A 26,593-nucleotide genomic window follows, 5' to 3' on the forward strand; every position below is an offset into this window, starting at 1 on the left:
CATATTAAAACGATCGAAGAGGAATCTGTATTATTTTACAAACGATTCTTCTCACGTTTGGCAAACCATAATAACCCACTAATTAGTGACTTAGGTAACTTAGCACTTTCTGATAGTCCTCGCCGTCGATTGAAAAGGAGATATTGTAGAGATCTTTTACAATAAGTCACTCATACTCTTCTCTCTCTTTAAAAAAAAAAAAAAAAAAAATTAAATTAAATAAATAAATAATAAAAAAAAAAAATATATTACCTTATCTTCTCAAATCTCCTATCACGCAAAGAGTCACTAGTGGGTGACTTCTTAAATACTTATCATCCTAAGAAGTAGAGATTGTATAATTATTATAAAAATAAAAAATAAATTAAAAAAATATATTTTATACATATATTAAACTAAAATTGTTTAGAGTAACTAGATATTCTGTGAAATAACTAGTTAAAGTATAATTTTCATGTACGATTTCATACATAAATTAACATTCGTAGGTAATTCATGAACTGATACCTAGTAATTTCATAAAATAAAGGAATTTAACACTAACATGCATGTATAATCATGTGTTTCAACCCACGTCTTTCGAACAAATACTTTTGATGTAGAAATCTATTAGTATTGTAATTTGTGAATGAATTACTTAATGTAACAAAAAAATTTTAATAAAATAGGTGGGCAAATTATTCAGTAAAGATTCCAAAGGACTGTTTTTTTAATACGTTTTACTTCGCTCTCTGATCATAATTGTTACACAATTTCAAGTACTAAGTGTCATATTGTTATTTTAATATAGTGGTGTGATGATGCCCAATGTGAAAAATGTGCTGGAGTGTAAAAAGAAAAAACCGTTTTTTTTTTTGTTTTTTAATACTTTTTACGAGAAATTCACCGTTAAACTTTATGACGGTTTACCTTTTCATTTACTACGAGTAATAACTAATTAATACATTACAATACATTGTAGGCACTAAGAATAATAAAAATCCACTGGTTTTCCTTTTACCCACAATCCTTGTATACGACTAATTTTTTCGATATCTATTTACATCAGTAAATGTAAATTTACAACGTAAATATTACAACAATATTTTCAACATTTTCTTAATAGTTATTTTAAATTTTTCCATAATAGTACGTTTGTCTCAGTGATCAAGAAACAAGATGCAAAGTATGTTCCACTATTTTTGGGTCTTCATCGCTAGTATCATTTAGGTGGTGACAAAAAGACCGTAAACACTTGGTCTCAGTAGATTTTTATTAAATAAATTCGTATTTTTGTTATGTAAACGTTAAACGGGGTATAATAATTATACTAAAACACATTTTATGTAAAATATGATCAATGTCATGGATTTATTTAAAATAATGTATATTTATATATAATTAAAAAGGAAATAATAAAAATGATAAACATGAACCATAAATGAAAAGGAAAAAACTTATAAAATATTACAAACAAGTATAACAATACAACACGTATCATTGTTTAGATTCACTGCAAATAACCCAAACTTTTCATTTCTGAAATAAAAAAAAAATTACAATAGCATTATTATTTATATAAAATGTAATATTTGAGATTAAACATTTAAAAGAATAGTTTATAACACTCCGTTTAATAATTTTTATATCATTCAAATAATAATTTAAAAATGTATTGTGTTTAAAAACTGTGTTTGATTAAATTATTTATTTAATATATTTATATCACATTTAGATTAAACATTTTAATCAAATTAATTCAAGAAATTAAAATTACTTAAATTTTTTACATTTTTTTTTCTGTTTGTGGGTGTAATGAACCATATAGGCGCAACTACTAAGATCTACTTTTGTGAGTTCTGAACATTAATTGGTCGAAATCTATTTATATATATTCACTACTTTTCCTTAAAAATAAATAATTAATTGTTTTGTATGGTATAATAATTTATGTTTCATAATTTATACGTTTTCATTAATTAAATAAAAAAGTAAATCGATGGATATTTATTAATGAACATAAATAAAACGCTGTATAACACAAATATTAATACGAGTATTTGAAAATAAACAGTTGTGTGTTTTTATTTAAATCACTAATATTATATCGAATACCATGTGTGTATAAAGTTTATAACATATAATATTATACAGCGTTTTAATGTTATTAATCCAAATCAATATTACTTAAATATAAATTATATTGAATAGAATATTCGATAACAATAATTTTGATTAGATACAATAATTATTATTAATTGGTATTGTAAAATATTGAAATCTTTACCAACAACAACTCTTAAGCTCAATCTTAACGTTACGTTATGTTCTACCTCAACTATGACTTACGTTATATTCTTTATTTTACCTTTTGTCACAGCGGCGTTTTTTTGCAAATTTGTAAACCAATGTTGATATGGGTAGTTCGGACGCACTCCACCATAAACTTTTGGTAAATACTTAGGATCAATATGTTTATGCAGCGACTCCAAGTTTTTACCATGGAAGAACAACTATAAATAATAAATAGAACAAGTTAAATAGCAGTGTTAGTTACGCACGCGCATAATGATTAGCATTTTTTTTTCAAATTACTAGTTAAAATATAAAATTTAAAACATAATATTTTGATAATTCTAAAATTCGTACAAATTTTCATGTAAGTGATAGTACGTCCTTATTACAGTTTAAAATATACTATATATCAGGGGTGGCTAACAGGTCGATCGCGATACGAGTTTGAGTTGATCGTGACTCCTTTTCATTTTTCAGATAAAAATTTAAAATTTAAATTTAAATTTAAAAAACTTATAGCGACACACACACACACACACACACACACATATATATATATATACTCGTATATATATATTTATATACGTATTTGTAGAGTTATATTTTGAAATATTTATTTTTGTATATTATGCCTTAATGCCTAGTTTATTTTTAATGTGCCTAAGCACTATACATTATAATGGATTATCTATAATGCTGTTAACACACCATAAATATATAATTATTTAAAAGTGTACCGAACAATATTAAGAAATACATTAAAAATAATTATATTTAGAACCCTATAATACCAGAATACTAACATTAACCTTCATTTTGTATTTTTCAAAAACCGAAACCGTAAAAACCATAAGGTTCCCCAGTCACTGACTTAAATATTTATTTTTTTTTGTAAATTTTTATATTTTCTTTAAACTACGAAAAAAAAAAGAAAAATTAACTAATACAATATATAATAATAATAATAGTAATAAATAATTATGAATAATAAAATTATAGACTGAAATATCGAGTAGCTATGTACGTAATCTCATGAATATTCCGTATTAAATATCACATTCGTATAAATTGATGAAAAATATACTAAAATACGTGTTATGTAAAATTTTAAAATTAAAGTTAATATTACTTATTAATATTTTAAATTGAAAAAATAAAGAAAGTGTAACATGTAACATGCATGTATATAAAATATATTTTTGCTCAGTGACAAAAAGTGGCCGATCATGACAATTTAGCAAAACACGAAAGTTGATTATGAGGCTTTAAAAGTTAGCTACCACTGCTATGTATTAAAATATATTTTAAACAGAGGTCATAATATAATAAGTTTATCGTTTTTCCAACGAACTTCCTGTTGAAGATTAGGTTATAACTGTATCAAAAAATAATATATGCAAAATTATATAATAAATGTCTAATAACATACGTCAAAACAAGCACTAGAATCTCGTTTACAAAAAAATATAGATAGATACTCATCGGGTCATTAAAATACGGAGGTACAATATCAGAATAGGAATCTTTGTGAAAACTAACAACAAATAAGAGTATTTAATAGAAAAATCGTAAATAGAGTTAAGAAAACATATATTCGAATACAGTTTTTAATAGTTCTTCGATTCGGTATCGTTATTATTGTTTTCACATCGAAATGATTGTAAGCAACAACTACTAAATACAATACGACCAATAATAATACATTTTGCTTACGCGCATAAGTATTGCACGTTTATATTGCCAAAACTTTAACAAACTGCCTATAATATTATTGTATTGGTTATTAGTAAAATATTACTATCTCTATTACTTTAATACCAAGATTCTCTTTCTTTATATGTTCTACATTTTTAATGTTCTGATAGTATTTGTATTAGAAATTTGTTATGATTATTATTTTACAAATTTGAAAACAGAATAATAAAAAAAATCATACAATAAGTATAGAATATATAAAACGATGTTACAAGAGATTAAACCCTAATATAGGAAAATAAAAATTACAAGTCAGTTCCTTTCAAAGTTCACAGACCCAAAATACCTAGACCAAGTCATTATAGTTATAACGAATAGATCAAATTGTACGCAATTTCTTCGTAATAATTAATAAATAATATAATTAATCTTTTAATGTAAAATAATATAAAAATGAGACATTTTCAACTTCTATGGTTGGAGAGGGATTTGGACTTGAAGTTTCACCGTATGGATACGTTTCAATTTTCATTTCGTAAACGTCTATTTTTTTCACGACAATACGTACGTACAACTGTGAGTAACACCATTTGTGATGAACAGATTTATGCTCAATCACTGACATAGCACGTACATGCAAGCATATTTTCATTATTTATTTCCGCGTATAATTATATAATATAATATTGTTGCAAATAACATACGTACCATTTCGTTGTAACGCTTGCCCAAAAACGGTTTGAAGAGATTGAACACCGTCTCGAACACCCACGACTCGTTGATTATGTGGATCGCGTGCGTTTTCATCGGTATGCTATACTGTGAAGGGTGAGAGAGAAATAAACGTTATGCATTGTTATTACATGAAACATATAGGGGGTACATTGCTCCACCGGGAATCGATACATTTCACTTGGCAAAGAAAAAATCGACGTACCACGATGAGGTCGAAAATCGTCGAAACGACTTTTGGTGTGATCTGGTAAGCGTGTTGTAACGTGAATCCACCCATGTCAAATATGACCACACCGCCGAGGATCTGAGCCCTCGGTTCTAAAATTCCCAGTTCTAACGTTGCCAGTGACGCTTTAAGTATTTCGGTCATGTCGAAATCGTTAATGTTCCAGTTACCTGCCGACAAAGTTTCAACAAATCATTTTTCACGGTATCGTAAAATCAAGCCAATGTAATATTACTGTAATAATAATAAAAACTACAATTTTAACTGGAATTTGAATCATTCCAAAACGTTGTAATATAATTGTTTATTAAATGACTAATGCTCAACTACAATTTTATACAGTTAAATATAAATAGTAAGCAAATAACAAATGTGAACGGTAGATAATAGATAGGTGAGATTGAGTTCAATAAAAACATTTTATCAAAACTTTTCAACTGTTATTCAAGGCTTAATTAGTAAAAAGTAAATAATTAAATAAAATATTTTAAGTCATAAATCTGTTTAAAAATACTCCAAGCTTCATAAATTATAGTTTCATAATAATTATTATCTACTAAGTTTTCATACTCAGAATTGACCTTCTAGAATGTAGTTTCGATATGTGATTTTATACTCTACACAACTGCACTGAGAATTTTCCAAAAATGTGATGTTAATATATTATATTATGTGCAATATTTACAATTCAGAATAGAACTTCGAAAAAAATGAACTCTCATTTATAGTCAGACAGTTTTGAAGAAAATAATATAGCTGATACGTTCGTAAAGTCTGTCACAATTTCAACTTTGAAATAATTTCGATCTAGAATTAGAATAATACTTATGAGTGAGCAATCTATTCAATCCATTCGATACTTCATGTTGAGAAAACCATTTATTTGTAATTATGTATTTGAACACGATATTAACTATTGACACCGAAATAGAAAAAAATTTAAACTTTTTCAATAAAAGATAATAAATTTATTAGTTCATATCTCGGGGTTAAATTTTTTTAATTTCATTGGTTAAAAATATGTAACATACTCATAGAAATTTACTTTGTTTACACTCACAGTTTTAATTGAAAGAAGTTTTTCGTTGAAAATTTAAAATTTGTTCATCCAATTAGTGTAACTCAATTTTAAACACTGTTGTATTGTGTATTAAATTTAATTATTTTTCTACATAACTGCAGAAGTTGAGAAGTACATCATAATATAATTTATGTTAATTGTGTTTCAAGAACAACTTAATTATACTATTCTCCAGAGTGTACTTTTATAAGATCACAAGCAAGTAATAGTTAATAAATTATGGTTAAAATATAAAAAATTTGATATATAAAAACAAGAGTAGTTCTAATATATAAATAATATTTATTTATAATTTTATATTTTTTATTTGTTCGTAATTTATTTTATCGTTTTGATGTCATAAAAATATATGTCAAGTACAAAGTTCCAAATAGACAGAAAGACCTTCGTAGGATAGGAATTATAGTTAATTATTTGTTGACACGTATGTATACAGCGATTCATGAACTCCCAAATAATTATTTGGGAGTTGGTAAATTGGGTCCTAAATAACTTTTTCTTGGTAAATTGGGTCCCGGAAAAATAAAGGCAGTAGGTAAGTTGGGTCTCGAGGAAAAAAAGGTAGTAGGTAAGTTAGGTCCCGAGAAAAAAGGTAGTAGGTTAAGTCCAAGGTAAACAATTTTTTTTTAAATATCTAATAATTTTTATTAGAAGTAAATTTTAATATTATTGTGTTTACACTTTCGGTAAAAACTTAAAAGAAACGAATTTAGCAAACTCAAATCGGCGTACAGTACGCGATGCACGCTACTAAAAATAAAGTGAAAATGCTAAGATTTCATACACTCGTGTCTATGTGTAATCATAAAAACTATTATCAATATTGGTGTTAACTGATAACTGACACACAATATACGACGAACTAATGTACGTATATGCCTATATACAGTGGTGTATTCGTAATTTTTTTCTAGGGTATACGCTCAGCACATAAGCGTTTATTGGTGGGATGGGAGGGGGCTATGTTCTACCTACCTACACTCAAAATTACATAATATAATGGAGACGTGGGATATACCCCCGCCAGACTTTTTTCCTAAGATGGGGGGGGGGGTGTACATTTCAACGAAAGTATTTTTTGGAATTTGAAGTGGGCACGCGCCCCCTTAGTCCCCTTGGATTCACGCCTGCTATGGAATTCTAAATTTTAAACTTATTTTAATTAACTCATAGGTATTTATCATCAATGAAACCTTAAATTTATGTTAATATTTATTTTCATGAAACCTAATGTTTTATTATGTGTAATAATATTTTAGTATTAATTTAAAATAATTTACACAAACATGTGACGAATAAATACTAAGTGACAAACTGACAACAATATAATAATTAATAATCACAATCTATCCAAAAAATCGTAGACAGATCTGTTAATATTGTGATAAATTTATAAACAGAACTTTTTGACTATTGATGTATAATACAATATCGCACGCGTCCACCGGTATTGTTTAAATTCTGATATTACAGTATGTAAACGTCGGCAGTTTCCGACCGTCTCCGCAAATACCTGAAGTCGGGGGAAATTTAATCGAAGTTTATGCGGGCACGAGGCTATTTTTGGATAGTGGCTATAGTATATAATAATAATAAATTCTATACTGTTGTTGTATAATGTATGCCTTGTGGTGATGAAAAATTAGAAGCTTGCGTATATCCATTATGTACGAATGATTAGTTAGCGTATATCCATGATAGACTAATTTTCTTAAAGGTATATGCATAAATCCAAAAATAGGGATCCGGGTATATGGCGTATACTCGCTTATACCCTCCAATACACCACTACCTATAAATGTATCTTAATTAGACATAATTAAAGTTACGACGTTACGAAGTTATTTGATCACAATGGAATCGATAACCGATAGAAACAGTGTGAATTGACATTTGTAAAACGACTACGGTGAGGTAGTATAGTTAGTAATTGGGACTCAATTTACCTACTACCTTTTTTTCCCCGGGACACAACTTATCTCATATCTTTTTTTTTTTCCCCGGGACTCAATTTACCGCTTTCAAAATGTACACAAAATATCGCGGACTCAATTTACCTAGCCCCAATTATTTCACGTTACTGCAAGTTGTACTTGTTCCAGCAAAAATTATAATATTCTGCGGGTACGTCGGTACGTCTATTGCAATCATACACTTAAGACATCGTAATAAACTTTCTTTTATTTTGGTAATTTGTTTTTTTCAATACGTTTAAAAATAAATAGCTATTATAATAATAACAATAATAATGATAGTAATAATATTAATAATAATAAAATAAGATAATATAATATATTATTATAATCGTTTTTGATATTTCATAAATTATGGTGTTATAATTGTAAAATAAAAATGTAAGTTTATAGTAAATTTGTTTTAATAAAAATATTATTTCATACAAAGTCGGAGAAAATAATTCCTATTCGTCAGATAAATAAGTATATAACGCCCATTAGTTTTTAATGCATATTTAAATGATATTGAATCAATGGTGCTGGAACCTATATTGAAATCGGGCATCCATCCGACATCTTTTGAAAATTTAAGTTGGACCCACTTCATATTGAGCCAAAGTTTGGCTCCCAAATCGTAAGAAACATTCATTACAAAATGAAAGGCTTACATCAATATTTTTTGGGTACAACCACTCTCCCCTCCCACTGGTATGCCATTGGATTCGATATTTAGATACTGTGGCCTTTTTATATATTTTTCGCCTGACTAAACTTTTAGGACTTCGGCACTACTGTATTGAATTCGATATAATCAATATCTGTTTTAGTTAAGGTACTTATAGTATTGTCTTATGTAAAACCCCATTTTGAAGAAGGAAGCGATAGTAAATTTTATATATTTGTTTAAAAACTATAGTATACTTGCTATTATATTAAATAATCATGTCGCGGTCGTTATAAAGAACGTCAGTTTTACTAGTGAAATCGAGGTTGGTACATTAAATTTTTTTGTATTACATTTTTATAACTATTTAGTGTCCAAATCAAAGCTTAAGTAATAAGTAATAACCTTAACCAATAGTTTTGTATGGAATTATCATATGTTTATTGTTAACAGATTATTACATACAGCATTGCATTCAACGCGTATTGACTATTCAAATTCAAGCGTGATTATACAGCCAATACTAGTATCGGAATTACGTCAGCGTATGATTTAAAATCTATCACAATAAAAACGTATATTTGCGTTTTATTTATAGCAAATTCATATTTTTTTTTTTTTTTTTATTCGTAAATGTATTGTAATTTTTTGAGCACGTGTTATTTGTGAAACTATATTATTACATATATGCACACGACGAACGTGAAACGTTAACCGTCGCTACCTACGAGTATATGTATTGCAGTAATATTTGATTTATGAAAAATATATAAACTGGGTCAAATAATTTGTTATGAAAAAAAGTAAATAAAAACACCATAATGAATATGAAAATTAAAATCCATTACCCTTACCTAATTTGTAAATTAAAATTCGTCTGCCTGTCTGTTCTCTGTAAGGAAGAACGCTCAATACGTCTGTGTCAGCTATGAAAGACAAATTTAACGGGTTGATCGTGTAGAATTCTGGATGATTTTCTCTAAACCTGTAATAATTGACGAACTGTAACAAACACAAAAATAATCAATGTTTAGTATATGTTAGTTTAATGTTTAGTAATTTAAGTACTTGGGAAGAATTTTTAAATAGTAGCGTAAAGCCATGGATTCGATATGTAACGAGTGTCAATACAGCTAAAAATTGACGAGAGACGATCGAAATAGTATTTAGTATTATTATGCACGCATAATAATTGTGAGTTTTTTTATTTTAACAAACGTGTGAATTTTGTCATTAGAGCACGCGCAAAATCGTGTAAAAACGATATCGTGGATTCATAGAAAATGGAATTGAACGCAGAAATTAAATGTCGGTGTGTAGGTCTAAAATCAACCCGCAGGATCAAAAGCTCATGGCGATCAGGATTCACATTAAAACTTCAGCAAGTATCGCTACCGTATGTGTACACATAAAAACATGTAATATGATATTAAACGTTTTTCAATAACCGATGAATTTGATCACATTGGGGTAGTTGATTTATAACTATATTACATCGTACACATCACACCGTGATGACAACGGTGCTGTATCAAATCTCGAGAAATGTTGCGTCATGTTATAACTTTTGAACACGTCTACCGATCTCAAAATAATTGCATGTGTGTACCTATTATAACATAATACTATATACTTAATTTATAATAATGTTAACTTTTAATCTCCTTCGGCCGACACGTGGTGTGTAAGATAACATTCTTTTACCCACACTGACCCGTTGAATGAAAAACCTGTAAGTGATAAAGAAAGAACGTCCGATGATCGAAATCATAACTAACATAATCTAAAGGTAATATTATAACAAAAAAATAATACGTAACATTAAGAGAAAATTCGACGAGCTTGAGGTTTAGTGGTCAACTATTTCTATTTTTACAGCAATTAAAAAGTTAGACTTGTATTTATTGCGTCCATATTGAGTGAATACTATATTAGTGCCACATGGTTGATCAAATTAAAAATAAAATTGTGCTTAGCTATGACGATTCTAAAAATTTATTTTCTACAACTATTAGCGAAACATCATAACTAACGAGCATCGATCCTATTACGAGAAACGTGATTGAAAAAAAAAAAGAAAGATTGTTTACGGTTAATTATGTGCGTACATTTTGTTATTGGCAGCCCGGTTATACGTACATAAATTATATTATGTTTTGGGTTTATTAGATTGCGTCCATAATTTATAACTCACTAATTATAACACTTATCAATCCGTGACTGATAGAGTTGACTTTTGTAGCTTGCGGCTATTGCCATAACTATTTCGCAGGTTTCATTTAAACCGCCAAACCGATGCCAATGTTACTGAAATTCGAAAACTTAATACATGTGAAACGTGCTCACTCGCTTGTTACATTCAATTAAGTATATTATAATGTGCACCATATTTTATCTTGGGAATCTACCAAGATTTATAAACACGGAGGCGTAACAAAACATCAATGTTCTTACGTAATAATTCAGTAGTACTCATAACCACCTGTACTCTAATGAGAATACACAGTATATAACACGCTCAACAATAAAACGAACCCATCATTAGATGTACGTAGATACAATGAAAATTTATTATTGATGTAACGTCAACTTTAACCCATATTACGTATTCAGTTTACGATGAATTGTATTCTTGCAGATAATATCTCTTAGTAATAAGTATTTTTATCTTTGAAAAAAAATGGAAAATTATGAAATTTAAATACATGTTTCATAAAAAAGTTATAACAATTTTTCTATGATCATCTTATGATTATAATCTTTCGAAAAGCAGGTATAGAATTTAATCTATCAAAACTATACGGTTATTATTAGTCTACATTTGTTTGCCGTTTTTAAATTTTTAATTCTGTATTATAGATATATTTTTCCACGTACGTACGACAGTAATATTTATACATTTGCGACATCTGTAATATTCAAATATTAATAAGGACGTATAAATAAAATCCTTAAGTATTTTCAATAAATTCTATAATAATGAAACGTACTAAATTAATTTATAATAAATACGTCGTATAAGTTTGATATTTTTAATTGTTATCATTTTAAATCGATGATGTGTAAATATAAAATGTATTCAAATAAATTTCAATAATTTTTATCATAATATTTATTATATATGAAATAATAAACATCACAATAAATTAATGTTTAGTAAAATAATATTTAACTAATATAAAAATGTTTTAGTTAAAAATAATTTACTAATTTTAAAAATAATAAATATAAGAATATATTATTTAAATTCAAAAGGTGATATTAAAATGTTTTCTAAAGAACAACGTAAGATTGTACAACTTGATCATTTCAATCGAAATTATAAAATCTTTTGAATAAATTTATAATTATTAGTTTATTTTATTCATTCTTATTTCCAATACTATAACAATGAACTCGTTTCGAAATACTTATATAAAGGATTTAACGACTATTGACTTTAAAGGAATTAGGTTATACCTAATGATTAATAAAGAAGTTATGTCTATTGATTGTTATCATGTAGGTAATTATGTTCGGAATATTTTATAATTAAACAGCCTAATAACTGCAGTTACTTCACCATACATTATAATAAATAAAAAATAAAATGAAAAACATAAATTCCTATTTGGTTTTAGTTTGAGGTTATAATAAGTGTTAAGTATATCACACCTAATCGTATATGTTATGAAATATTCGCTGACACAGAAGTAATGTTAATCATAGCATAATTGTACAATGCTGAGAATGTAACAAAAATGCGTAGATATTTATGCAATTAGACATATATATTTACATAGCTGGTTAACATTGTAAACATTTTTTGGGGCAATTAGAAAAAAATCATATGTGTAAAATACAACTGTAATATATCTAGAAAGTAATTTAGGTAAAATCTTTAAGAACAAGCTTAGTTACATAAACAAAAAACTAAATATAAAATGATAATTTAATTTAATTATTCGTATCGTACCCCTCATCTCGAAACCATATAAGGTACATAAATTAGAATAATCTAAACTTATAATAAACAATATCAAATTTAATTAAGAAATATTTTAAACTATACTATAAACGATAAATATATTCTTAAATTCAACTTTATTTCAAACACGTGAAGAAGAAATTAGTTCGAACTACAATTAGAAATAGAATTTATTTGATTTACAGACTTTTTTTTGATTTGTAAAAATAAATATAATGAATAATTATAGTATACCACAAACAATTCTTTGGAAGTCAATAACCGTAACACTAATTATAATTTCACAAATCCTGACACTAATATGAGAGCTATTACCTTGAGTTTTGTTGTAAGATTTAACTTTCAAAAAATATATTTACACATTTTACGTACGAGTATATATATATATATTTCGTATATAATGATGAAATGTTTGATAAAATATACCAACATCTAATATTTTATAATATATGTAAATAAATATGATACCGATTTGAAATTAATAGAGAAAAAAATCGCAGTACGAGTATGTATACTAAATTGACAATTACTAATGTAAATAATACAATAATTGTTACGTAATTTTTCAGAATCTGCTCACCAACTAACTGAATAAACTTTATTTTGTATAATAACCTAATAAATACGAGTACTCTCTCTCTAATTTAAAAATCGAATAAATATTTAAAACTAACTTTAAATCAAAAATATAATAAAATAAAACTTCAAATCGCAAATTGCCTTAAAAATTTAACATACACTTGAGAATCAAATTCCGAAATTTCTTATATAGGTAAATAAATGCTTTCTAAAATCTAAAAATTTAAGTCATCTAAAAAATGCGATTTAAGCTTGCTAGATTCTGTAGTTACGTGATAATATAGTGCCATGTTACTCCGAAGACCATAATTTTAATCGATTGAACACTACAATTTTGAATTTTAATAACACCATTCAAAGGATAATCAAAACAAAAATACGTGTAAATAAAAAAAGTTGTAAGCAGCTTGACTTGGAGGCAATTCGAGGAATATAGTTAAATACTAGGGTTTTATACCTAGTCGGTGACGAAACCGTCTTAATCATCGGCTGTTAGTTCTACAGACAGCAGATTTTAAATTTCTAAAATCATAAAGATCCAATACGTATCTTGTCCATTGACTTGTACTCGTGGGATGTGTATGTATTAAGTGACGTCTAAACACGTGTGCATATGCGTGAAGCGTATCTTTGCTACATCCTGTATAGAAATAAAACGTACCGTGCCCATTGATACACGATGGTGTGCATCATACAAATCGTAAATTCATGCGGATCGCCGAAGCATAATCTTTGTAATAATGTTTTCCTTTCACCGTCGGATAGGAAAAAAAAATACACACGTATAAATTATATATATACCTATATATATACGAATAAATTCAAGTGTACGCACGACGAGTTTTTCAGTACAACGCGTGCGCCGACAGCATTATTATTACGACATTCGCCGCGGTCGCGTGTAACAGGTGTCGTTTCTCCGACAAATATTTTATGTGCGACCGCATCTGCCAAGGATATCGAGACTTTTTAAATTTTACATTCACACGAGTAAACATATTTAGGTAAAAAATATAAAAATGTAATTTTAATTATTCAATTCGTAACGTGCTAAAATAGGTAACGGTTACATCGGATCATATGCTTCGAGACACTGCGCAATTCCACTGCCAAATCCGTAATAATATGTACGAATATTATTTTCGTAACGTATTGAACGCATCGGTCGATGGAGAGTTAATGCGATTTACGGAACAGACGTACAGACGTACGGTCCTATAGAACCATAACTTCAACGTTCGGATTCATATTCGTTCACTGTGTATGGGTGGCGAATCTTATATAACATGAGTATGCAGCAGTTTACATATAACTTCTGAAGTCTAAACGATTCCTGACGAACCGAAAACTTACGTGGCGTACAATGTCAACCACACGCGCGTATGTTGGTACATTATTATCATTATTATTATACGCGTGTGTGGTGCGGTTGATAATGTACAATGCGTACGCGAAAGAGATCAGCGTAAGGCGATAAATGGTACACAAAAACAGAATATTTGTATGCGGTGTTCGGCGAGCTAAAATTTACAATTTTTCATTGGCTAAACTGGAAAAATGGTTGCGTGCTACACTATACGTTCATTTAATTGCTCTGGTATAATATTCCGTGCTTCCAGTATTGGAATGATTCGAACGGTTTTCAAAATTATTCCGCGAAGATTTTGTTAAACGTAATAGTTTTCGAAATTATATTTAAATACTCCCCGCGCACGGTAGAACAGTACTCGTTTAGTACCTGCAGCACTACGAAACCAAATATTAATGAAATTTACGTTGCACACTAAAAGCTTAAGCTAATCCTACGTACGCGTGGATAAGTTTAGGTGAGACTTGCGCAACGGAGGTATTATAAACAGACTCCATGAAATCAAGGTCATCGAGTGCCTCTGTGTCTTTGTGTATATACTTAAGTGAATCGTAAACTTTTTATAAATGTTATGACATGGACCTATATATGATATGATGTTTATTGATTTCCAACTGGTCTATTATTAAACATAAACAGGTGCTAATGGTCAACAATTATTGCTGAACGTACGTATCTACACATTTCGATGTCCGCGAAAAAACGGTAGGTATATAATTATACGCTGTAACTCGAATGGATTATGCAAATATTTTCCCGACAAAAATATAGAGTGTTTTAGTATACTGAAACGTGTGATTGACAAATATATATAGAATCTGGCAAAATAATAGATCCAGGTACATACACAGTAAGTAAGTATAAGTTCAATCGTAACTAAACGAAGAGTAAAATGTTCATGATTATGAAACGAATTCGTATACACAAAAACTCTTGAAAATATGCTTCTAATAATAATTTTATGTGCAACAAAATATGCACTCAAAAATTAATATAATTGAAAAATATTATTTTATTACTCCTTTCATATAAGGGTGTATGAAAATGTAATTGTTATTACTTTCGTTATTTTTCGTCTTTACCTAAGACAGTCTTAATTTGTAGCTATAGTACCAATTATTAATCTGATGCAGTTAACAAACAATTCAACTAAATAAAAAATAATTTATTAGTTTTTACATATCCATATGCTATTTTAGACAATATCTAAAATAAAATAAAGCCAAGTATTAGGTGTATTGGATAAACATCATACCATTTTTGGCTTGAAGGTAATTTATGCCTCATCACGATAAATTATTATGAAACATGAGTTTAATATATACCTATTATAATGGAATTAAGTTGGACTACTTAATTTAGAACAGGAAGATATCAATAATACATAATATTATGTGAACGGAAAATCTTAAAGGATACATAGAAACATAAAGTAAGAAAGAAGTTTACTACATTTTAAACGATTAGAACGGACTGAGGAAAGTCTTATTTATTTGATACCAGATACATTAATAAGCCAAACGAAAACGACAACATGTAAGACCGTGTCAGCATTACAATTATACAGAATTACTAATGATATAAAGGAAATAAAATAAATACTTAAAATAATGATTCAAAAAATTATTTTACTGGTATTTCGAATGTTTTGAAATACATTTTACCTTTTAATATTAACTGATGCACCTGAACTTTATTGTATTCACATTTATCTATTAAAGTAAACGCATAAATTATATTATTAAAAAAAATATGTAATTGGAATAGCAATGCTAAATAAACAAATTTTTTAAGAAATGTATTATTGTGCATATAGATTTCGACTATAAAGAAAAAAAAACTACTATAACTTAAAATGTTCAAATAAATTTAAAAAAAGACAGACAGTAATAACTTTAGGATTTTTTTCTCAAAGTCCTATTGTGGACAGTTACGTACAGAGCATTGCGTTTGATTAATTTGATTATTTGTTTGTATGCAGCGACGTACTTTTGAGGAGAGGGAGAGTGTTCCAGGATTAGATTATTTCATATTCATACATTATATATATTTTTTACAATATTATAAGCCTCCGTCAAAAAAGTTTAAAAAAACGCCACTGTTTGTATGATATTAAATGTTTTAAATTTTGAAAAACGTTTTGCGCTAATCGTGATATCGAAACGAGGAAAGTGTGAGGAAGTGAAGATAGCCTTCGACGTTTTGTGGGAATAAATTCATAAAAAACCGGAATGGTAGCGCATCATTGAACGGAAGCGGTAATGTCGAGGTAAACTCGTATACGTTTGCGTGACAATCACAGCGAAACATTTAAGAGCTTCTCGAACTCGTAAAACGTATTTTATACAGTCGTATCCACGCGTAAATTGCGTAATTATACAAAACGATCGGATGTAAAATCACCGGACGTCATGGCCAAACGGATACTTCCGACACGATGTCACGCCACGCACAGCAAAATCGTAGCAAAACCTACACGTAATTTAGTCGACCTTTTTTCAGACTTCGCTGAATGTCACCGCGTTATATGAATACGTGATTGCCGACAACATTGTAAATGCACTGTGTGTACTACCTATACAGGTGTAGTATCGTTTTCTCTTCGCGTCGTCCCATCACACTGCCGAGTGTAGGTCGTCTTCTGCTGACTGGCGCGACAGGAATAGACGGTACACTTAAAATATAAACAAACCCCGTATTGATAAATAACGTTCGCACGTAGTACCTGTTACCACTGCACAATTTTCCGTCCCGAGTGTAGTATTAAAATTCGCGAAACGATATCATTCCGTACAATCCCCGTAGCGCCGGATGGCTAAAAAGGCATCGCATAATCGTACGCATCCTAATATAATGGTTCCTGGTCAAAATATCTCCGCAAAAATATGGTACAAAATGTTTCCATTAAATACATCTCTAGTAGAAATATCTCCCATGAAAATATTTTAATATTTATTATATTAATGTTTTTATAACAATAATTATTAAAAGTAGGTAAATAAATATATTATTTAACGGTTGGAGGAATAATAAGACAATCCCACAAGTAATAATAACTAATCACAATATTAATCAAATAAAACAAAATTACATCTCTGAAATATTTAAAGGGAATTGCCCACAATCTTCAGTTTTAATTTTCATATTAAATGTATTTATTTAATTTTTAATTATATTACTCAATCTCCCACAGCCTTAAATTGTATGGTGATATTTATTTTTTGTTATAATTTTGTGGTAAGTTTTTATTGTTTTTATTTATTTTTATTATAATTTTATTGTGGATTATTTTTTGTTTTTGTTGCAAACATTATTGCATATGTTACCGACAATATGGATAATTCAGATATTTTGCAAAATACCTAGGCATTATGAAAATTGCCGACCCATTTTAGGCAAAGTAAATAAAACATATGATTTTCAATATTATTTTACATATAACCTAGGTATTTTATAAAATACCTAGGCATTATACAAAATGCCAATTTTTTTTTAGGTTAAGTACAAAACATTTTATTATATGTTATATTACATTAAGATTTTTATAATTACTATACATTATTACTCATATTATAGACAACATTTAATTTTAATCTTTTATTATATTATTACTATTATATAAATATTTTACTTAAACCACTAGGTATTTACTTATTAAAACGTGTTGTAGAAAAGTGACATTTTAAAGTGCACAAAATATTATTTTTAAGACAAATACACTTTTTATTTTGACACTTGGACTTACAAACGCATTTTAAAAACCCTTGGCCAATTCTTGTGGATTCAATTTTTATCAACTCATTATACTGTTCATCAGATAAAAAACTAGTATAAGTAGCCAAATTTTAAAATAAAATTGTAGTTTGTTATAAAAATTTGACTTCATATAAATCGTATGCATATACTACAGTTGCAACACCAAAACGAGACACGAAAATGACGAGAAAATTACGATATTGTAATAAAATTATTAGTACGTTCAATATTGTATCTTAGAATTATTATTATAGTAGTTAGTAAAAGAATATTAATCAATATTGCGTTAAATCGTGAACGCACATTTATGATGAACGATAAGTAAAGTCGTTGGTATAGAGGATGTCCAATTTTGTTAGTTTTTTTCATATTACTTACTCCACGATTGGCATTATACATAATATCTAGGCAAAGCTCGTATTATGTATATTGCCGAGTGATTTTTGGCATTTTGTAAAATGCCTAGGTATTTTGCAAAATACCGGATTATCCATATTGCCGGTAACATATACACGTAAGACTCACTGTATTATAAATACAATTGATTATGTAATAAATCATCGATTTTGTACTTGTATTAATAATAATATTTTATTTTAAAAATTACATATTATGATAACATTAACATATTTTTAAATATCATTAAATTATTTCATGGTAGATATTTCTATCAGAAATATTTTAATATTTTTAAACGGAGATATTTGAAATCAAAGATATTTTGTCGGAGATATTTTGACCGCAAATATTTTTCTGGATATATTTCGACTGGTAACCCACTACAACACAATAATTATAGTAGAAATACGGAAGTATTCGAAGTTATTGCTATATTGAAAAATGTTTCAACGATTGATTCAAATCATATTACATCGGTCGAAATTAATTGTTCGATGCTTTTTCTTTTCTACAAAGTAAAATATACAAGTAATAATTTCATGAAGTAAATTCATACAAGTAAAATGTTAAGTTTTTATTATGGACGAAAACAATTCGCACAGAAATAAAGAAGTAAGTTCGAAGAATATACTAAAATAATTAAAATTCTAAACCCATTCATACGTGTATAGCTACAGATTAGGTCAGTGGAAAACGGGGGGGGGGGAACATTTACACAACACGATTTGCAGCAATTCGCTCGTTATGTTACCGTTTCGACTATGGTTTCGATGTAAATCATCGAAAATTTTCTCTACGAAAATCTATGCTAAACGCATCTGGTTCCCCAGCGGAGGAGTTCCTAAAGCAATATTACTATTGTATTGTAAAATGATCGCAGAATGAGTCGCACTTTATATCTATTCTATATCGCACATGTAATTATGCAACGAACTAAAGTGATTTTATAATAACTACACGTACACTTCGGAACTGCAGTAAGGTACCTGTAGTTGCAGCGATCAATGTCAATTATTTTATTCTCTACGATGTAATTTAAAATCTTGCGTAACGTGAACACGGGTGGCTGATATTTATAAACAATTTCGTACACATATCATTATATCATTATATTCCTTTCAAACGAATAATTCGATATCACAAAAAATACCATTTACGAGTGCATACGAGAAATCGTTTCAAGATATTTTAATATTTTCCTATAAATTCCGTTATCTTCGTCGATTATTTTTTATGTATTTTAACCCTCATAACAGTTCTTTTTATGAACTCATCGGGCGTTCTGAACTCCATTCTAAATGTTTGCGTATATAAATATATACTAAGTATAATAGTATTTTAGTCCAATTAACAGTTGTCATAATCATATTGTTTTGAATAAAAACTAGAAGAACGGGTAGGAAGTTTGAATTGTTAGTTGTCGTACTTGGGCACTTATTTTTTTATTTTTTTTTAAATAAAAGGTTACGTACAAATCCGTTACCGGAATAATAATAAGTTGGCCAAATTTGGATCTAGTAATGTGCTCTTTTTAAACATAAATTATTATTCGGAGTTTTTTCTTACTTTAGTATTGTAATAGATACCTTCTTTTGATCTTAGAATACGATGATAAAAAAATAAACCAACGAAAATTGTATCAATTAGGTCGTCTTGTCTGCGCGCCATTTCTCGTTGTTTGTGGTTCTCCTTGAAACGAAACTTTGATTACGAATATAATAATACAAAACGTACTCCATATAATTTTCCTATCTTGTTCTTATTTTGATTGGAATGAAAAAAGTGTACTTAAAATGGCCTCTTATCCGTTATTATTGATGAATACATTATTATTTAGATTCCAAATTGTTGTTCGTAGTACCAAACGAATCAATACACGTGGTAAACGGAAATAAAGCAAAACCGCCAGGAATTATTTTGACGTAACAATTTTTTTTATTCCTCGAAAATCGTTATAAAACGCAACCTACGTATATGTTATGCATTGCCATACACGAATTTCACCAATATATTTATAAAAATAATATCCGTTAATAATTCAATTTAATATCATATACAGATGTGATTAGAATGAATTTGACATGTCGAATATGGCGAAACCGTAACGATTCTTTCCATTCGTTACGCACTAGTATTGAAAGCAGATTATACTCACCCATACAATTTATTATTTTTTTTGACGTATTTGCTGCAAAAGTGCATGTATATGCCAAAGGTAAGAAATGAGAATAAATGTGAAATTAAAATAGTATTATTTTTTTTTATAGCATTAAATTCCATTGGACACGCTTGCGAGTGATCGGTAGGTACTCAAATTACTACATGATTCAATTGACGAATGGAATTCCTACCATGATGATACCTATTATGACTATAATTTAATTTTTTTTTTTTTTTTATTTAAAATGATGATATTGTTAAAACTTTAAATTATATACATGGAATATTTTACAAATACAGAGACAAATCATTGACAAGGTTCATTTTAACCATTGCAGTATATAGCATAACCCGTATGTTATATTATTAATTTTCCAATAGGGATTTAATATTTTAAATGTAACTTACTAGTTTGTACGTAGCATGAAGTTTGAAATGCCGAGCTCTTAAAAATCGTAGTAGAAACTTTTCGTCCATTCTATGTGGTGTAACATCACCTTTTTCTGTAATAATCAAAACAAATTAACAATAAGTACTCAATTAACTATCGATAAAGGTGGACATTGCTTAATCATTGAATTCAAGATTTAAGTATAGTACATGACAAAATGAATTAGCCTTATTTTAAAATTTATTAACCTTAGAATAATGTTTTTTTCTTTCAAACAGCAAACTTCAACCATGACTGTTAAAAAATTATAATTAGGTACAAGTTTCTTTATAAAAATAGACGTAATAAACAAAAAGTAATCATGGATATATTTTTTTCAAACTCCCAGACTTAATTTATGTAAATATAATATAGAGCTTTAGGCATCCATATAAAACCATGGAAAAGTTTTATAAAGTAAATACATTAATTAGTTTTTAATATATTTTGATACGTTCATATGATACCTAATGTGTTGGTTTGGAAGCGAACATTATATGATGGAATTGAGTACAAAAAAAATTATAATATTGAATTTTTAAAGTTTATTTTATACAGTTGAATTTTCAAAAATAAATCATATTTTTTATAAACATCACAAAAACTGATAAATGTTGAAATTATTGCAATTAGATGTATAATCATTATTATTACCGACCGGAAGCCGATTAATAGGAAACCGACAAAAATGTTTGCATAAGAGAATGAATGGTCAAGAACAATTTTTTTTAACTATATTAATTAATCTATGAAATATTTGTTCAGTTTAAAATGTAAAATATATAAATATGGTTATTATACTTCATTTGTTGAGATGTTAATACTAACGTTTAGAGTTGTCCATTGCATATATACATCGAAACGAAAATACAATCCAAAAATGTTTTTATTGATTATTATTTTTATTGAATTCAATAAAAGTGCTAAAATGTGAAATGAAATTTGACTAATGTTTTTGAAAATTACTTTCTTTTCCAATAATTAGATTTACATTGTCGAATAATTTCAAAGAATATTCTGAATATTGATAGAACAATATCGTTTTAATGCCTTTAATATGAATAAGCTTAAAGTAATTTGATAAATAATGTGATGTATATACAATTCTGTTATACATTTATTAATGAAAATAAAGCCATTAATTATTGTTGTAATAATGGACTTGTGTTTTTGTATGATATACGATATAACGAAACTGCCATGCTTGTTAATGCTACACAATATATTATTGTCCATTCAATACATATCTACTTAGCTGTACATAATAAATATTACTTAACAGGAAGTAATTTTAAGGTTAGTTCCGGTAAACCTTGTTAAATCTTTGTATCAAAAAAAAAAAAAAAAAACCATACAAATTTACAAGTTATGAAAAAAATTATTTGTAATTAAATTATCGAGGACATAAGTAAAATATAAAAACCAATTAATAGCATATGTTTGTTCGGTGAAAATATTTGATTGCAAAAAATTAATTATTTAAATGTAAGCTGCATTTATATAGAAATGTAAATGATCTAGAAGCAACAACTGTAATAGTATTTTTACTAACATAAAATTCAAAGTCTACTTATTGGTTATCACTTGACCACCGCACAGCATTTTAAAGATTCCGATAGAAAAAGAGGTATTATTAAGTGTTATATTTTTAAATCATGAATACACATTCGAGTTTACAAATTCATATATTTGTTTGATCAGGTTAGAGCTTTGCAGAATAGTATAATTGGACAGCAGAAAAGGAGTGGGAGTATTGGTAAAAAAAAAATATTTTTTATGGTTTTTGACAATTAATATTATATATTTTTTGAATTAAAATTAATTTTTTTTGATATTTATTAAAACTTTTATTGTATAAAAGTTTATAATAGTTATCATATACTCATAAAAGTTTAGATTTGATTTTTATGTTGTAAATATTATTGTTTTTAAAAGCTTAACACTGCATGAGATTTAACACTTCCTCTCCCAAAGAGAAGGCTTTTTAACTATTTGAATACTGGACAACGGCCCTGCAAGGACTAGAGGCCTAGGGCCTATGATAGTATTAATCCGGATGTGGTAATAGGGCATGAACTAAGGGCGCAATTCTAAGAGGAGCGCAAATTTCAACACTACTTATATAATATTTTTCACGAAGTATAAAAAAGATATAGTTAAAATAATTTCATTTAATAAATTTGCCTCTATAAAAGTAAGTATTATTGTAATACAATATTAAATAAATTTAAAATCATCTAACACAATTGTAAAACAAAAACATTTGAAGAAAATTACATGCTTTTATAATGTATTGATTAAAATAAAAAATGTAATTAAATTAAATTAAATTACAATCAGTTTATATTTTATAATAATACAAATAGTTATTAAAGTTTATTAGTAATTATTACCTTGTACTCGTACAGTATACAAGATAATAATTACTAATATAATACAATAAATACTGTTTTTATATATGTTTTATATGTCTCAAATGATTTTTTTGTAAGAAAAATTCAAATTTACCATTTGGGGAGGGGACGCAAATACAGTGATTCGCCAGAAGCACCACCACCAGACCTCAATACGGTCCTGTTATATATATTTATATAAGTTAAGAAAAAAATATAGTGGATTAAAAATTCAAATGTTTACATTATTCAAACAAAATGTAATAATATTATTTAAAAACTTATTTCGGGTTGAACCCGGACATAAAATTAGTTCCGAGCAACAACATCATTCGGACCGATCTGAAGCAATTGTAACTTTGAGAACCTATACATCATGTGCATGGATTTTAATAATTTCAAATCAGTACAGAATTATTGGACCCATAATACAATATTACATGTAACCATATTAATAAAAAATATATCTAAGAAGATTGAAGTCATTATTTTCAAAGACTTAATAATGAAACATAACAATACGATTATTATATTGTACAGATCCAATGTCCGTGTACCGTATACAGAAATACAGGTGAAAACGTTATCAAGCACGTTGAACTTTTACAATTTGTTTGGCTGTTGGTTCTTTAATTATTATTATTTTATTATTTTAATGTTTTTTTTTTTTTTATAATAGATAATTTGATGCAATAAAACTTGTAGATCTGTCCGAATGACGACGTAGTCTAGCAACAGTCGCAGTCTTGCTAAAGTACCGCAAAAGATGTATGCGGGTGACAATTGAACTGTTACATGTATTCAAACGTATAGCGAGTGTTGTTTTAAAAACGTGCCGCACATTGTCACACGTGATTGTCCGGTGTTCCGAATACCATTCAATGTAAACGGCGATGAAGGAAACACAGGTCGACGTCAAGGATGTCACGCAAGGGTCCGCGGTTCGCGAGCCGGCGCAGGCGGTCTACGGGTTCGTGCAGATCCCGTCGCGTGCAACCAAGTACGGTTCGCCCGGGTAAAAGCGAGTACGTACGGTTTCGGACATAACTCGACACTCTAAGGTGATGAATGCACTCACCGTAGATCATGTCTTCGAGCTCGGCCAACAGCTTGGTCCGGGACTCTTCGGTCTCGCCGAGCCGGACGCGGGCATACTCGACCACGTCGTCGGGCAACGTTTCCACGTCCAGGTCGGCCAGTACGTCCGGGAAGTTGACGTCGATGCCGTCGGGCTCGTGGTCGTCGCGCACCGCAGGCGCGTCGACGTATTGCTCACCATTGGCCAGTATCAGCTGCGGCATCTCGTTCGGCGTTCCGTTGACGACGACGTTTTCCGCTCCTCCTGTCTGCCCGTGATCGCGATCGAATGCGACACTAACGTCTGTAACGGTGTACGGTCCGCGCGGCAATGCGATAACGTTAAACGAATCGCAATTTCGAATGCGCTTCAGCGCCGAGCTGTCGTCCACCGCAAACTGAATATTAACGAGGTCGAGCGCGCCGCGACGAGTTTGATCGGTGTTCGTTTTGTTTTTTATTGTTATTATTATTTCTACTCGCCAATAAGACCGCGGTTGGCGCGAGCACTGTCAATGCCGTTTCCGTTCAAGGCCGATAGGACCGCTGCACGTCTGTCCGCGTGGAAGAAGTCGCGCACGCAGATGCAAAACTGGACGCGAACGAGACTCTCGTTTCGTTATTATCGCGGTAGGGGTCACGACGGTTGGGTTGCGTTGACGAGTGAACGAAACGGGAAAAACGTGCGCGTGCGGTAACTGGTTCCGATCGCGGCGGTCCGTGAGCACAAGTGGTCGGAGAAAGTTGTGTGCACGCGTGTAGCTCACGTTTTCGACTGGAACGTTCGGTGACGACTGTTGGCCCACGAATGGAAACGAACGACGACTGACGACTTGGACGACGACGGTACTGGCCGACAACATGTGCCGTTTTCGGTGGAAGCCGCACCGCCCATTCCTTTCCCGCCACCGCACCGCGTTGCATCATGCCGCCGTCGCCGATTGCGTAACTCGCATAATATGCGAAGCAGACAACGTTCAATAATTTGTTTTTATAACGTCCGCATAATAAACATATACAATCGTGACGATGATCATGATCATTTTGGTGATGGTGATGAAAATTATTTCACTTTCTCGCGACGAAATCGTAAACGCGTTACGACCGCGAGATCGGTCTTTCGCCGAGTTTTCCGCGCGCTCACTTACCGTGCAAGCCCCGTACCGAGGCGGTGAGCGTGAAAACTCGGCCCGGCCACGTATTATCTCACAACAGTTATTGCGGTGCACGCGGTCGACGCGTTGTTTCGCCGCCGTTCTACTCTTGTACAACGTTGCGCGCAACACCGTCGTTACGCGAAGGTGATCACCGTCCGACGACCCGCGATCGTTATTAATTAATCGAATCCCGATGACGGTCGCATATATTTTTTGCTTATTTCTATTCGCTATGTCAGTGGTTCCCAACCGATTCGCTGCGAACCAACTGGTAAGTGTGTCGCGACCGTGGTACGCGCGAGTGTGGTATTATCGGTAATGATGTAAATGTGTTCAATACATGTGCATGGTATCGCGTGGTACCGCGCACGCTGTATAGAATTATCTTGTGCGTCGGTGTTCGATTTGTATACAGTTTTTTTTCTCTCACCGAGTGAGAAAACAAAAGTATTTTGGTTAGTGTTCATTAAAATTGTTATTAATTACCTGTTAATTTCAAATTTGCTTATCTTCTATTACAGGGTTTTGATACGTATAGTACATTATGTAATATAAAAACATTATCAATGAAAACAACTGACTGAAGAAGGCCAAATTCAATATTTTTACCAATGGTACATTTTAAAAATAAATAATTGATGTTTAATAGCAAGTGTCTTGCATATATTGCGTCTGT

The 26,593-nt window shown here is 29.6% G+C and overlaps 1 protein-coding gene across 1 annotated transcript; it reads right to left on the minus strand.

Moving 5' to 3' along the window:
- Positions 1–1,394: 1,394 nt before the first annotated feature.
- Positions 1,395–25,578, minus strand: LOC112686546 (alpha-tocopherol transfer protein-like). Its single transcript, XM_025558895.1, has 7 exons — positions 24,762–25,578; positions 21,269–21,363; positions 9,485–9,632; positions 4,907–5,100; positions 4,678–4,788; positions 2,348–2,492; positions 1,395–1,518 (listed from the first exon to the last, which is right to left on the minus strand). The coding sequence occupies exons 1-7, from the start codon at positions 24,982–24,984 to the stop codon at positions 1,490–1,492; spliced, it is 945 nt and encodes a 314-aa protein (XP_025414680.1). The 5' UTR covers positions 24,985–25,578; the 3' UTR covers positions 1,395–1,489.
- Positions 25,579–26,593: the final 1,015 nt, after the last annotated feature.

Source organism: Sipha flava, unplaced genomic scaffold (assembly GCF_003268045.1).
Source record: "Sipha flava isolate LNK unplaced genomic scaffold, YSA_version1 314_pilon_pilon, whole genome shotgun sequence".
NCBI lineage: Eukaryota > Metazoa > Arthropoda > Insecta > Hemiptera > Aphididae > Sipha > Sipha flava.

What these genes read in the sequence shown, in the direction of transcription:
- LOC112686546 (XM_025558895.1), bottom strand. Translation starts at nt 24,984, where the DNA reads ATGCCGCAGCTGATACTGGCCAATGGTGAGCAATACGTCGACGCGCCT. An exon ending in AATTTTAATTTACAAATTAG is followed by an intron (nt 5,101 to 9,484) that starts GTAAGGGTAATG and finishes CTTTGTCGGCAG; the next exon opens with GTAACTGGAACATTAACGAT. An exon ending in AAACGCCGCTGTGACAAAAG is followed by an intron (nt 1,519 to 2,347) that starts GTAAAATAAAGA and finishes TTTTTATTTCAG; the next exon opens with AAATGAAAAGTTTGGGTTAT.